This window comes from Danio rerio, chromosome 6 (assembly GCF_052040795.2).
Source record: "Danio rerio strain M-AB ecotype USA chromosome 6, GRCz13ab, whole genome shotgun sequence".
Lineage (NCBI taxonomy): Eukaryota > Metazoa > Chordata > Actinopteri > Cypriniformes > Danionidae > Danio > Danio rerio.
The window spans coordinates 33,701,018-33,716,334 of NC_141026.1; the positions used below are offsets into that span (position 1 = coordinate 33,701,018).

The window sequence follows — 15,317 nt, forward strand, 5'->3', positions numbered from 1 at the left end:
GCAAAAATGTGAAATCAAATAAAATCAATCATGTTTGTTCTAAAGTGATCCAACTCTTACCCTTTTGATTAGCATTGTTTCTTTTGGGTTGCGCAGTTTAATTCACAGAATTTCTACAAAGTATATTGTATACTGTAAACTTGCAGACTTTTTTTGTCACATCCATAACACATGTTATATTTCCTCATTTAAAATATAAAAAATGTATACAGATTGATATTTTTCAGACTCCATAACTCTGTCCAGTTGTTTTGAAAAATATAAAAAGTTGTTTCAATATAATGTTTACATATACTTCCTCTGTCAATTTATGTTTTGAGATTTTACTGCAAATTCACATGCATAACGCTGCAATTGTTTCTATCTGGTTCTGGAATCTGATTGGCTGATAGCTGTGCGATATTCTGCAATAACAGCACTCGTACAGCCTCTTCACCCCTGTGTATTACTCCACCCACATAAAGTGACAACAGATCAATAAACTTTGACAAATATTGCATCTGTTGGACAATATAATGTATTTTGAAGATTTTAGGCAAGAATGTAGTTGTTTAGATTGCAACTATGCAGTTTATTTATAAGAGTAGTGCCTATTTTAAATATTTATAATTTTGGAAACTCAGCACGTTGGCAACCAACTTGTCATATTGAGCAGAGCAAAGAAGGTTGATGTTCCGCCACAAGAGGGCAACAGAGACAGCTATTGCAGATCAAATCATTATAACACAGGTAAGTGACATTCTAAGTCGATCTCTCTCTCTGTTGTAGTGCTGTATTTATACCATAGTAATGTGCTAGTGTTTACGCTGCTTTGGCTTTTTTTAAGGGGTAATTATTGTCATATCCAGATTGCAACAGAGAAAAACTGGGAAATGTCTCTAGACTGATGGCATTTCATGCCGTTCAGCCTTATAATCTTAAAATGTGAGCAAAATCATCTGTTTTGTCGTAATGTTAGACATTATGCAAGAGAATCATTCCAATACTAGCTCTTAAGTGACGTTTGTGGATTAGCAGCAGTTTCTGCTGTTCTGAAGTCAGCGAATGTCAAAAGAAAGTAGTTCCTAATGCAAAAGACATTTATAGTCTCTGTGTTTGATTTTATTTTTTATAAACACGATTATGCTGTCGAACTGTTGTACAAATATATATCACATTAGCAGTGCGATATGGCTGTACATCAACACTGGTGGGACACCGAGGCCGTAATCTTTCAGTTGCCTGTTTAACAGGTCACATGTCTCACTTCTGTTTTCTTTCCTATGCACACTTTCTACAGAAACACGTATAAACACTCACATAATAGTAGTTGTTCCAGTCGGTGGCTGCGGGTGCAGCAGGTGTGTGTGTGGCAGGGCTGGCTGCATGTGTGTGTGTTGGTGTGATGAAGCCGGGCATGATGGGAAGGGCACTGTAGGTGGGCAACAAGGTCTGAGCGCTGCCATTCAGAGAGGTGTGCAGAGGAGCACTCAAGGGGGTCTTCACCACCTCCACCTCCTATAGAGACACATCATCAAACATTCATGCATTTATACTGTATCTATGCATGACACCCACACACACACACACACAAACTCATAGACTATTCAGATTACAGATCACACACACTCTGGGCCAGCTGCTGTGCTGAGGAGTGATGGAGTGTTTTCAGCAGGATCTCATGTCCTGAGAGTGTCATGAGACTAAGTGAGGAATGTGTGTCTGACCTGTAACACCACCTGCCACCACATTTACATAAGCTCATACACCCTGCACAAATACCACACACACACACACACACACACACAAGCTTACTTCTACAGCAACACACATGTTTGTATATAGGCCAGACATACAGTACACCGGCTCATATGTATAGTGATATAATTTTACCAGTAATACAAATATGTAAATTGAAGTGTTTCATTTCCATACTTCCATACTAGGCCAACAGTCCAAAGATCTCATTTGTGACACTGGAACAATAGAGCAGCGCGAGTGCTGCTGCCAATAAAGCAAAGCTGTTCTGAAATTGATATTCATTTTACCATTCAACTTTTCATCCATATTATGATGGTGATATCATTAAAAAGTTAGAACTTTTTAGGATTTCTTGATGTTTCTGAAATTAATGTTATATTTACCAGCACTGAACATATTACAAGTACAATATTGTAAAGGAATACATACTTAATAATAGGCCACATTAGATTGACAGTAAATACATTACAATGACTACTTTTACATGGACATCAGTAATCAAATTATTTCTCTTAATCTGAATAAGGTATTAATATGCTGAAGGTGTTTACTTGAGCTGCTTTTCAAATGTTCCTTTCATGATCCTGTTTCACATGTTATAGCACAGAAATCAGTTAGTGTCATTGCATCTTGCTGTCCACATTTCCTGTTTCATGTAATATTGGGTGTTTCATTTTTAAGTTGTCGACTTTAACTGCGGTTTGACACTTTCACTTACATTTAGGAACATTTCATGCATGCCCCCTGTTACAAACAAGATATTGGATGCGAGTATGAACTGCTGGAAGAGTGTTGTTTTAATGGAATTTCATACAGCATGCCGTATGGGACTAAAACCCTCTGCATTTCGTGATGCCGGTGCCTGTGGTCCTTCACTGACTTGATGGGTGCAGAGAATAGTGTCAAACAGCTGTGTGTGTGTGTGTGTGTGTGTGTGTGTGTGTGTGTGTGTAGACTATCCTCTCAAAAATGCAGCAAAAATCCTACACGATGATAATAGTTTGAGTAAAGTGTTTACATGTCTGTACTGCACATCAATAATGCCACTAAAATAGGATTACTCCACATTCATTTGATTTCTTTTTAGTTTAATAATGACTTTAGTCGCATTGAGGGAATCAAAAATTGTTGTTTACATGATAGACTCTTAATCAGATTATTGTCTTAATCGCATTAAAATCAGAGTATTGGTGTCTATTTAAACGTACTGTTCCAAAGGATTTCTCTTAAAACTTGTTCCCGTTTTGGACTTCATGCTCAGAATGCTGAAAAAATAATAAAATAATCAAAACTTAATTTCTGATGGATCATGTGACACTGAAGACTAGAGTAATGCTGGAATATTTGGCTTTGCATTATATAAGATACATTTTTAATTGTATTTCGAAAGGAATCCATAATACAATTATTTAATCCAAATATTTGTCTCTTAGTTAACAGCAGATAAAAATTCTAAACAAAAACCCTTTTTATTTATTTAAGCTTTTTTTTTTTATTATTCATTGACAATTTAGTTTGTTTTCGGTGTTGTTTCTTTTATTTGACATGTATTGTCTGCTTTAACCCTTTAACTACCCTATCAAAAAAAAAATTGGATTGCATTTCTTAACTCCTGATGTTGCTAGTTAACACACTCAATGCATTTTTTTTTCAACACATCCCATAATTTCTAATATATCAACCTCTATCACATGAAAGATATGTCGATTTATGGTAAAAGTACCAGAATTAACACATATACTATAAAAATCTGAAAAGAAGAGTTGGAAGACCAATTCATTTAAAAACATAATCAGAATGTTTTATTTTGATTATGTTTTTAAATAAATTGGTCTTACACCTCTTCTTTGAACACTAAATCTTCATTTTTTTATGCCTTAAAATATTTCAGATTCTCATTTAACATTTTAACATGTTCTTGTTTTTTTTCACAATAAAACCAAAATCAATTGTAGTAGTGCAACAGGATTATGTTTGGTTTTAGTTTTGTGAACCAACAATGCTGTCTGTGTAAACCATAATTTAAAACTTAAATCACTTCGTTAAGGAAAAGTCATTATTTAAAACTCTTTTTAAAAATATATATAATAAAATCAAAATATAGTCAATCGATTGGTAGAGTGGGCAGTTAAAGAGTTAATATGCATATTAAAATGCAGAAATGTACATATATCAGTATACAACTTTGTGTTGCTGAATGCATACAGTTTACAAACTCTATATACCTCCAGAGAAGTCAAATGTTTCTCTATTTTGGTCTGTGGTGTCAGAACCACAGTGTGCATACAGTGATCCCTCACATGCCAAGAAACACTTAGACACAGTGGACGTTCAGGATTTGGACTTTTCTGACATCTGTCAGAAGATTGACGACTGGAGTATTTCTGACCTGTATGTGTGTGTGACGTCTGCTCTGCATGTTTGGTGCTGTACATAGTGTATGTTTATCTCTGCACAGTAAACTCCCCTATCAGTGTGTAGAGATTCTGAGATGAACAGAGTTGGTTCATGTAGACTGTAAAGTGAGCATGATTAAGCATGACGTGTCGCAGTGTCTGTGTGTGTACATTACCTTGCTGACATCTCGGTGCTGGTAGACTTGAGCAGCTGTCTGGTTCATCTGCGTCTGAGAATAGTACTGACTGACAGCGTGCATGTAGGAGCTGTAGTCTCCGTATGAGGAGGTGACCACCACCTGTGGAACATAAACACACACATTTCTTATCATGCTGGGGACTTTCCATTGACCTTCTTTTTAACTTGAGTTGGATGTTTTCCGTTTTTTGTAAGCAAAATTTTTAACCTGAACATTTTGTGCACACACTGAGACAATGTTTGCTCAGCTTTCAGTATAAATGCATGCTTTTGGTTACTGGTCACATGACATGTAGGTAAACAAACTTTTTTTTCATGATTTATTTATTGACTTCTCAGCAACATCCTGCAGCTACATAGCAAATTTATTTGGAAAAAACCTGCCCTAACATATTTACATTTTCATTAAATAGACAGTTCATTCCAATAAATAAATAAATAAATAAATAAATAAATAAATGAACAAAAAATCAGTCTTTATCTACTCACCAAGGTGGTGCTGATCTGACTTTTTCAGACTACACAATAAAATTTCCATTTAAACTAAATGGCAACATCTCAATCTCCCTCATGAAGCTAATATTGAAGTAACTGAGACTTTAATTCATCAAAATTCCACTAGTCTACTAGCTCCACAATAGAGCAGATTTCTATTGACCCCAATTAATTATTTGCCCCCGTTTTTTCTTCTTCTAATAATTCAATTCTAACTTCAACTATATATATATATATATATATATATATATATATATATATATATATATATATATATATATATATATTTATATATATATAGATAGATAGATAGATAGATAGATAGATAGATAGATAGATAGATAGATAGATAGATAGTCAGAATTATTTGCCCTCCTCAATTATTAGCCCCCCTGTTTATTTTTCCCCCAATTTCTGTTTAATGGAGAGCAGATTTTTTTCGACACATTTTTAAACATAATAGTTTTAATAACTCATTTCTAATAACTGATTTATTTTATCTTTGCCATGATGACAGTAAATAATATTTTACTAGATATTTTTCAAGACACTTCTATACAGCTTAAAGTGACATTTAAATGCTTAACTAGGTTAATTGGGTTAACTAGGCAGATTAGGGTAATTAGGCAAGTTATTGTATAACGATGGTTGTTTTCTATAGACTTTCGGAAAAAAATCTAGCTTAAAGGGGCTAATAATATTGTCCTTAAAATGGCTTTTAAAAAATTTAAATCTGCTTTTATCCAAGCCGAAATAAAACAAATAAGACTTTCTCCAGAAGAAAAAATATTATCAGACATACTGTGAAAATGTTCTTGCTCTGTTAAACATCATTTGGGAAATATTTAAAAAAAGAAAAAAACTATTTAAAGGAGGGCTAATAATTTTGACTTCAACTGTATGCATATATGAACAATATTCATTCTTGAGGGGATTCACCCTTCCCCACTAATGTCAAGTGCAAACCCACGGCTTTGCTAAAAAGTCAACTGCTTTAGTATGAAAGTATAAATGTACTGCCAGTGTCACTCAATCTAGTAGCAAGCAACAGTTACTGTAAGTACAATATGAGTTATTATCTTAATATCAGATTATTGAGCTGAGGCTTGACTACAAAATGAAATCACAAATCAAATCGAATTTGCAATATGTCAAAAAAAAATAAATCTCAATTAGATATTTTCCTCAAATCACACAGCCATAGTTATTACACTGTTTACAGAGGATTTCAGGATTTTTTCGACTTATTTTGTTTTTGTGGAGAGATAAAACGTACAGTGTTTATGGGTATGCTTGTGTGTTTACCTGAGGTTGCTCTTTCGCGCAGTCAGTAACTGCTGTCGTATCTTGACTAGTGTTGCCGTAGGTCTGTGCTTGGTAGTGTTGGTACCACTGCTGCATGGCCTCCTGTCACACACACACACACACACACACCGATCAGAACCCATGGAACAGAATAAACACAGTCAGGCCGCTATAACAGAGATCTGTTTGATGATCAAACATGTCTCGGCTCTGACACAAGGCTCTGATGTACTGGTGTGCAAACTGCCATGATATCATTTCAAACAAAACCAGGCAAAAACAATCTAAGAGAACTTTGCAAAAGTTGGTCAACACCTTTGAAATACCATTGGTTTGTGGGAATTGTGTAAATGTAATGTGTACTCTGGTATACCACGTCATATATTGATGTGGAAGTTTACTGCGGCTCATTTTTTTTTTCTGTTCAGAACTTCCATATTGGAGCCGTGAGTGACTCTCTTTGCAACTTTCTGCATGACACACCATGCCAGCGTTCAGCTGTTGGTCAGTGTTTAGCTGTCACCAAGTATGGACACCTATACTCTGTATTTACATGGACACCTATACTCTGATTTTAATGTGATTAAGACAACACTCTGATTAAGAGTCTACCATGTAAACAGCAATTTTTGATTAAATTAATCCGACTAACGTCAATATCAAACTAAACAGAAATCTAATTAAGATGTGTGGAGTATTACTATTTTAGTGGCATACTTGAAGTGCAGTACAGGCATGTAATCATCTTAATCAGACTATTACCGCTTTGTAGTGGTTTTTTGCAACATCTTGCAACAGGACGCAAAACACGATAGTTGCCAGGCCTTTAATGACAAACAAATAAATGAAATGGCTTGTTACTTCAGAATTTGTACCCGCCGTTGTCTATTTACACGCATAGTATGAGAAGTTAACTGCAGTTGAACACAAAATGTAATGCTCAAAATTAAATATGGTGTCCTTAAGAACACAAACTGTTGTTGCATGAAATAACGGCGAAAACTCGTCTAATAGTGATGTAATGACGGTAATCAAAAAATTCTCATTGTATCTAATGTCCAATTTCTTCTGCTTCCCCTTTTGTATTTTACAAAAACAGCAACTGCCATGTTCTGTTATTGAGAGTTACTTCCTCTCATGCAGATAAAGAACATAAAAGCTGGTTGGTGCAACTTCGTGACCCAGATGCAGGTGCAAAACTACAATCGGCTTTAGTCACTGCAGTTCTTTGATGTGGCTTTGGTCTGTCTGACCTTTACCTTCGCTGACAACAGATGGCAAAGCCAGTCTATTCACTGACTTTACTCTGTATATTGCACACAGAATGAACCCTGCTTTTTGGTTTCATTGGATTTTTAGGGGATCAGGGAGCAGATAAGTCCATAGGGCAAAAAACCTTTGTTAGGTACCAAGGCCCCTCATTTACCAAGAGTGCGTAGAAAAGGTTCAATATTTTGTCCTATGAATGAAATTCAGAATGTACCAAAGTACAAGAAAATCAATATTTATCAAACCTGCTAATGCAGTTCCTACTATATGCACACGAGTAAACAATCATTGTTGATAAAACACACATGCTTAGGTTCCATGCTCATTCACAGTCACACTGTAAGCATTTGGAAACTCCTACAATTCAACCCTACAGTATACACTACCTGACAAAAGTCTTGTCGCCCATCTAAGTTTTAGGAACAACAAATAATAACTTGACTAGTTGACTTGACTTCTAGTTGATCATTTGGTATCAGAAGTAGCTTATATGAAAGGCAAAGGCCTTTAGATTACGCTAATTTGACCAAAATAAATTATGATCATGCCTTGATTCTTAATTATTTAATCAGGACAGTAAGGCCTAACTTTGCTTGGACAAAACTCTTGTCACTTAACAGAAATAATGTATAGTATAGAATATAAAGTCATGGTGCAGTGGATAAAGAATTTTTATTTTTAATTAATATTAATATTGTTTGACTCCCATGAGCTTGGGGGACTGCATCCATACATCTCTGCAATGACTCAAATAACTTATTAATCAAGTCATCTGGAATGGCAAATAAAGCCTTCTTGCAGGACTCTCAGAGTTCATCAAGATTTTTTTGGATTCATCTTCAATGCCTACTCCATCTTAGCCAAGACATGCTCAATAATGTTCAGCTCTGGTGACTGTGCTGACCATTCCTGGAGCACCGTGACCTTCTTTGCTTTTAGGCACTTTGATATGGAGGCTGAAGTATGAGAAAGAGTGTTAACCTGCTGAAGAGTTTGCCCTCTCCTGTGGTTTATAATGTAATGGGCAGCACAAATGTCTTGATACCTTATGCTGTTCATGTTGCCATCCGCTCTGCAGATCTCTCGAATGTTCCCATACTGAATGTAACCCCAAACCAAGATTCTTCCTACACAACTAGACTGATTTCTGTGAGAATCTTGGGTCCATGTGGGCTCCAATATGTCTTCTGCGGCATTTCTGAAGATTGTGATGCAGTTCAACAGATGATCCATCGGAAAAAAATCAACCTTCTGCCACTTTTCCAAACGATCAACTAGAAATAAATGTATTATTTGTTGCTCTCACAACTGGGATCGACGACAATACTTTAGTCAGGCAGTGTATGGTGACAACACTTCCCTTTAAAAACCAAAGAAAAGGAACTTCACAAACACATCATTGGAGGCACTGGTAATCCAGCCAACAAGTATTGTTTGGTTCACTCACTGAAGGAGAATTAACAAACAAAAGAAAAAATTCTGCATGGGAGAAGGTCACCAGTGCAGTTCATTCCATTGGGTCATTTTTCACAGCTTTTATAAAGACACCAATTATATAACTTGCAACAAAAAAAGTGTTTGATGATTACATTTTTTCTATGTACAAGCCCCAATGTCTAACCATTCTGCACACTCCACCACTGAAAATACAGTTTGATTGTTTCAATCCTAAAAACAATACCGATCTCGAAACCAGGCAACAATGAACAATAGAAACGTTTGTGGAAAATAGAAAGCTTCTGAGCAAGAAGATTTGGAGATTCGTGGGTTGGGTAGCCAACGTGCACCTGGAGGGAAAACATTCTTGTGTTCAGGATTACTTAAAAAATCATGTGAAGGGGCAGGATTAAAATGGTAGTCTGCAAGTCCCTGCTTTACATCTTGATCAAACCACTTATTCCTCTCCATCCTTGGCCAGAATAATCATCAAAGTGGACTAGAGTCGATCCTGACAGTGAAAGGTCTGTCTACGTGGTATCTTGTTGCGTCCAGGTGCCCGTGAGGCACAGCTGCTTACTCTTCTCGTCTTGCTTTTTTCCCTCCATCCGTCTAACCTTGTGGCCTTATCCGTTTCGCCAGCTTTCTGTTCCACCATTCCTTTAATATATCTCTTCCTTCTCATCTTCTTCCCATCACTCCTTTCACCATTCCCTGCTCTCGTTCTCTCTGGACGCCTACAGCGCGAAAGCTCACTGTCTCATTTTACTAAAGCTGGTGGAGTGTGTGGGAGTGTGCGACCAGATGGGACAGACAACTCGCAGCCAATCTTCCTCTTCCCTCCTGTCTTCCCCCTCTGCATCTCTCGCTCCCCCCTTCTCTCCCTCCAACCCTCACCCACTCCTTTTCTCGTATTGTCATAGGAACGCCGGCAGTAATGAGAGGGAGACCCACATTTAAGCCATTTAATACTGCTAAATTTCCTTCCCCTCCGAACTCCCTGCCAGGGAATGAGTAGGGGATCACCCTAAAGACACTGGCAGGAATCTGAGAGACTGTAGGAGGACTGCAACTCCTTCTCCCTCCCTCTCATCCTCTCCTGGAGCACATTTCTCTCTCCTCTGAGTCTACTGAAATTCTTACGTTTCCATTTCATTTGACGCCTTTTTGACAGCATAGTGCAGAGTGGCAAGATATTACTGTGGAGAGAGGAGGGTGATGGGAATCGGCACATGGCACAGGCCAGAGTCTAACTTGTGACTCAAAAAGCATCCCTGTCAATGGTATTCTGACACAAAAACATAATATAAATAGATAAAATCACAAATGTATTATTATTTCAGTAGATGTTTTCACTTAAAAGGCAGTTAGCGCAACACTATTTTCATACCACTGCAACTCCAATTTTCATGAGCAGTAAAAGCTGCTCTAAAGTCCAGTGCAGAGCAATACACAAATATATGTATGTATGAAAAAAATAAAAGGATTAATATGTTACAAAAATTATTATTTTCTACATAAAAATAAAAACCACAGCCTCCATACCTTCATCTCGGGGGGGGGGCTTTTTTCAGTTTTTTCATGACGATTTGCATTTTTATTATAATGTTATTACAATTAGTAGAAATATTTATTATATGAATATTTATATATATATATATTTTTTAAATAAGTTTTGATTCGTCCACCTGTCAGGTTTTGGAGACATATGCATCACTATATGGGGCATAAGAATAGGATGTGTGTTTGGATATAACTCTGTTTTTTGACCACACTTGGTTATTGTTGTTCATTTATTTGTTTTCTGAAAATTAAAACTGAATTTAAAAATACTTTTGAAACAAACCTTTGTGCTTAAAAAATGAAATGAAACATGTAGGCTAATGGATGTCTTCAGTGAAGTGCGTATAACACGGTTTCCTTATCCACGAAAGTAAAGGAGTAAAGAGAAAGTAAAGTGGCCGAATGGAGGAGGCTCATTCTTTATCCTCGTGCTGCAGATGCTCTGTTTAACTGTTTTCTCACTAGTGAAACGTTCAGTTTTTCCACTTACAAAATCCGCCATGTAAATAGCAAATAGCGCCATGGCATGACGCAACTGACTCTTAAAGGGAATTGGCAACGAGGCTCTAATTGATTTAATGCATGTTATGCTCAAAACACATCCATAACTCATGAAGAGATTAAGCACAACCCTGTTAGACCATGCACCATGGCGCAAACTGTTTTTTCGTCCTTAAAAATAGCAAAGGTGGATTCAGACATGTCCTTAATGATTTTTTTGATGACCTGCTTACATCAGCTTTTAAAAATGACTTGTATCCGATCGTCTGCATTTACACCGTACACGGCAAAGATGCAATGAGCAGGAAAAAAAAAGAGCGGGCTGACTAACAGCTGATAATTAAAGAGGGCTCTTTTCTTTATTCCTGTATGTAATTTGTTCGCAGCTTTTGACAAGCTGTTTTACTATAGTTTATGACAGAAAGGTTCTTATTTGTCCATCTTCTTTTGATATATTGGCTTTTTTAAACCTTTAGGCATCTTAATGTAATGTCCATGGCGTGATTTATGCACGTGATGTATGCACTAGTTATTAGTTTGATTACTGGCGGACATTGTGCTCTCTCGCTCTTGTTAACATGCTTAAATACCTGTGCTATATGAAAATATGAAAGCTGTTTAAGTCCTCGTGCATGAGATTTAAGGGTTGGGACTCTGCTGAAGTCTGTTCTGAAAAGAAAGTGTCAGATTTGACGTCATTCTCTATGGTTTTAATGACGCGCGACTCTTATTGACGGGTGAAAATCCGATCTACCTGCTTACAATGCAGACACGAGAACACATATCCGATTCATATCGGATAAATTTCCACATATAAAGGCCTGAATTTTTTAATTTTTTAAGGCTTGAATCTAATTTGAGTAAATCGGAATTCAAGTGATTTGTTCCTGCTTACACGTCCATGGGGCATATGCGATCTGTGCCACATGAGAGAAAGAAATCGGAATTGAGTCACTTGAACAGTGCAGTGTAAGTGCAGCCTAAATGAACTGAGAACCACAGGCATGGCATGCATAATACCATACAGCGTCTTAAGTAGGGTTGCAAAGGGACTGAAAAATTCCCATTACCTTCTGTAAACTTAACAAAGGAATTTTTTTCATTTCGGAAACTAACCATTGATTTCTAAAAATTACTTAGAAAGTTAAGAACTTATATGGCCTGTATTAATTAACGAGCACTGAAAATAAAAAATTGCTACAGCACAACTGTTTCCAAGTTTGATTAGAAAAAATGAGATCATGTGACACGGAAAACGGACAACATGGGGTGAAAATTCAGCTTTGCAAGATAGACGTCTGTTATAAAGTATATTAAAACAAAAACATCATTATTCACATATTATTATTATTGCAGTATTACTTTTTTGTTTCGTTTCATGCATCAAATACATTTAAGCATGATGTGCATAAGATACATCTTTCAAACACTTTCCAAATATTAATGTCCACACTTTTGACCACTTCTGCATGGTAAGAGAAATCAGCATTTTTGTAAATTCCCTGTTTTTTCAGCATATATTCTTGTTATTTCCCATTGAAAGTGTCCAGAATTTTGCAACTCTAGTCTAAATTCATGTGTGTAGGTCCCTTGGAATGAGGATTATTTAAACTTTAACATTTCAAACACAAATGAAAACTTTTTAGTTCGTTTTCTTTCAGCTTAGTCCCTTCATTCATTAATGTTCACCAACTATTCCAGCATATGTTTTACACAGTGCATGCCCTTCCACTTGCAACCCAGTACTGGGAAACATCTATACACACTCACACACATACAACATGGCCAATTAAACTTATTCAATTCATCTATATCGCATGTCTTTGGACTGTGGGGGACACCGAGCACCCAGAGGAAACCCACACAAAAACTCTGCACAGAGATGCCAGCTGACCCAGCAGGGACTCGAACCAGCGACCTGCTTGCTGTGAGGTGACAGTGCTAACCACTATGAAAACCTTTAAGTTCAGCTTAACTCTCTAACCTTTAAGAGAGCCAGCTTGTTTCAAATTTGTTGTAATGTGATACATTTGAATCATCTGATTGTCTGTTCAGTTATAGACATCAGAAGATATTTTGAGGTTTAATGTGAAGAGGGACTTTGGACCGGTGAGATTTTTACAGAGCGCAATGAAGCAAAAATTTAAAGCGAGCAATAAAGCAAAAGCTCATCTGGGACAAGATTTAACTGAAAGTAACTTTTATCATTTGCAGGCTCTGGTTAGGACACGGTTGTGCACCGCAGCTCCAGTCTTTTTTTTGTTCTGTTTCAAACATTCATTTTCTTTATTCCGTATAGACCCATCTATCTCTATTGTGCAGCTGAGCATATGGCAGAATTGTTTTCTTTCTCGTTCCTCACACTCTCTCTGGCTTTCGCTGTCAGATTTGGGGCTCAGTGGAAGCCTGCGGTGGAGAGTGGAATTGTGGGGGATATAACGGGGGGAGAAAAGGCGAGACTGACTGATCGCTTCAGTGAACACTGGGATTTCTTCCAGTCTCTGATTGTCAGTGTCTGTAATCCACAACGGTCAAATACTTTCATCTGATACAGAAAATCTCAAGGCCGCAGTCTTAACCCTGTCCTGCAAGTTCAAAAGGCAAAAAATAAAAAAATAAAAAGCCCAGTAACTGCAAATGTGCCTGTGACAGCTGTTATGCAAGTAATTGATATTTGTGTGTATTGTTGATTGCATTTAGTCTAAACTTTACTATTTGGGTGTTGCTTAGAAATACAAAATAATCAGTAATATTTAGAAATATTTGAACGATTTAATAAGTATTTAAAATATGTATATTTATGAATAAATCTAAATTTAGATTTATCAAAATATTTTTGAAGTCTTTCTTTGGCTCAAAGCTGCATTTATTTGATGGTACAATTGAAAAATACAATAACTCAATGTACTAATGCCTTTTAAAATAGCTGATTTCTATTCAAATGTATTTGGAAAAAAAATACACTCACCAGCCACTTTATTAGGTACACATATCCAACTGCTTGTTAATGCAAATTTCTAATAGCCAATCACAATGCAGCAACTGCAAGAAAGGTGATTTAAGTGACTCAGATCAGCTCTTCTTGCACCAACAACCATGCCATGTTCAAAGTATTTTAGATACTGCTGATCTACTGGGATTTTCACACACAACCAACCATCTCTAGAGTTTACAGAGAATGGTCCAAAGAAAGGGAAAATAACCAGTGAGTGGCAATTCTGTGGCCATAAATGCCTTTTTGATGAGTTCAGAGGAGAATGGCCAGACTGGTTTGAGGTGTTAAAAAGGCAACAGTAACTCAAATAACCACTCGTTACAACCGAGGTACGCAGAAGAGCATCTCTGAACACACAACACATCCAACCTTGAGGCAGATGGGCTACAGCAGCACAAGACCACACTAGGTACCACTCCTGTCAGCTAAGAACAGGAAACTGAGGCTTCAGTTCAACCAGGTTCAACAAAATTGGACAATAGAAGATTGGAAAGTCGTTGCCTGGTCTGATGAGTATCGATTTCTGCTGGAGCATTTGGATGGTAAGATCAGAATTTGCCGTCAAAAACATGAAAGCATGGATCCATCCTGCCTTGTGTCAACAGACCAGGCTGGTCTTGGTGGTGGTGTAATGGTGTGGGGCATATTTTCCAGGCACATTTTGGGCCCATTAGTACCAATTGAGCATTGTGTCAATGCCACAGTCATTATGACCACAGTCTTTTCATGGCTACTTCCAGCAGAATAACATGTCATAAAGTGCAAATCATCTCAGACTGGTTTGTGATGCTGTGACTGATCGCTGTGTAATGCTATGATGTCAATCTGGACCAAAATCTCTGAGGAATATTTCCACTAACTTGTTGAATCTATGCCATGAAGGATTAAGGCAGTTCTGAAGGCAAAAGGAGGTCCAACCCGGTACTAGTAAAGTACCTAATAAAGTGGCCAGTAAGTGTATATATTTATCTCTGTTATGAAAAAACAGAATTTACCCCAGTTACCTACTCCAGTCCTTTTAATTAGGGTCTGTTCATGACTACATTTAAATCTATTCATGAATATACTGTATACCAACAGGCAATAGACTGATATAATTTAGCTTCTTGTGTGGTTTTGAAATGTTTCATTTGCTCATTTATTACTGTACATAGGATTACAGTGTAAAAATAGCAGTTTCTATGCAATATATTTAAAATTATAATGTTTTTCTGTTATGGCAAAGCTTAATTCCCTCCACTTAATTGCTTCCGTCTTCAACGCTCAAATGATCCTTCAGGAATATTCTAATTAGCTGATTTGCGTAGGAAACATATGTTTGTCCATTTTTATTCTTTTTCAAAGCAATAGAAGTCTGTTGTGGCTAGTAGTAAAAATAAAGGTAATTGTTTAATCTCACAATGGGGTATATGCACAT

The 15,317-nt window shown here is 36.8% G+C and overlaps 1 protein-coding gene across 3 annotated transcripts in view; it reads right to left on the reverse strand.

Moving 5' to 3' along the window:
- Positions 1 to 15,317, reverse strand: part of raver2 (ribonucleoprotein, PTB-binding 2) — a 136,770-nt gene that overhangs the window by 6,120 nt on the left and 115,333 nt on the right. For all 3 annotated transcript variants that reach the window (XR_015493770.1, XR_015493771.1, XM_087257472.1), the window contains exons 12-14: positions 6,136 to 6,237; positions 4,313 to 4,435; positions 1,300 to 1,497 (exon numbers count right to left, since the gene is read on the reverse strand). Coding sequence is in view for 1 of the 3 variants with exons in the window: in XM_087257472.1 (XP_087113598.1) it covers positions 1,300 to 1,497; positions 4,313 to 4,435; positions 6,136 to 6,237 (423 nt within the window). In the remaining 2 variants the exon portion in view is untranslated. The remainder of the gene's footprint in view (positions 1 to 1,299; positions 1,498 to 4,312; positions 4,436 to 6,135; positions 6,238 to 15,317) is intronic.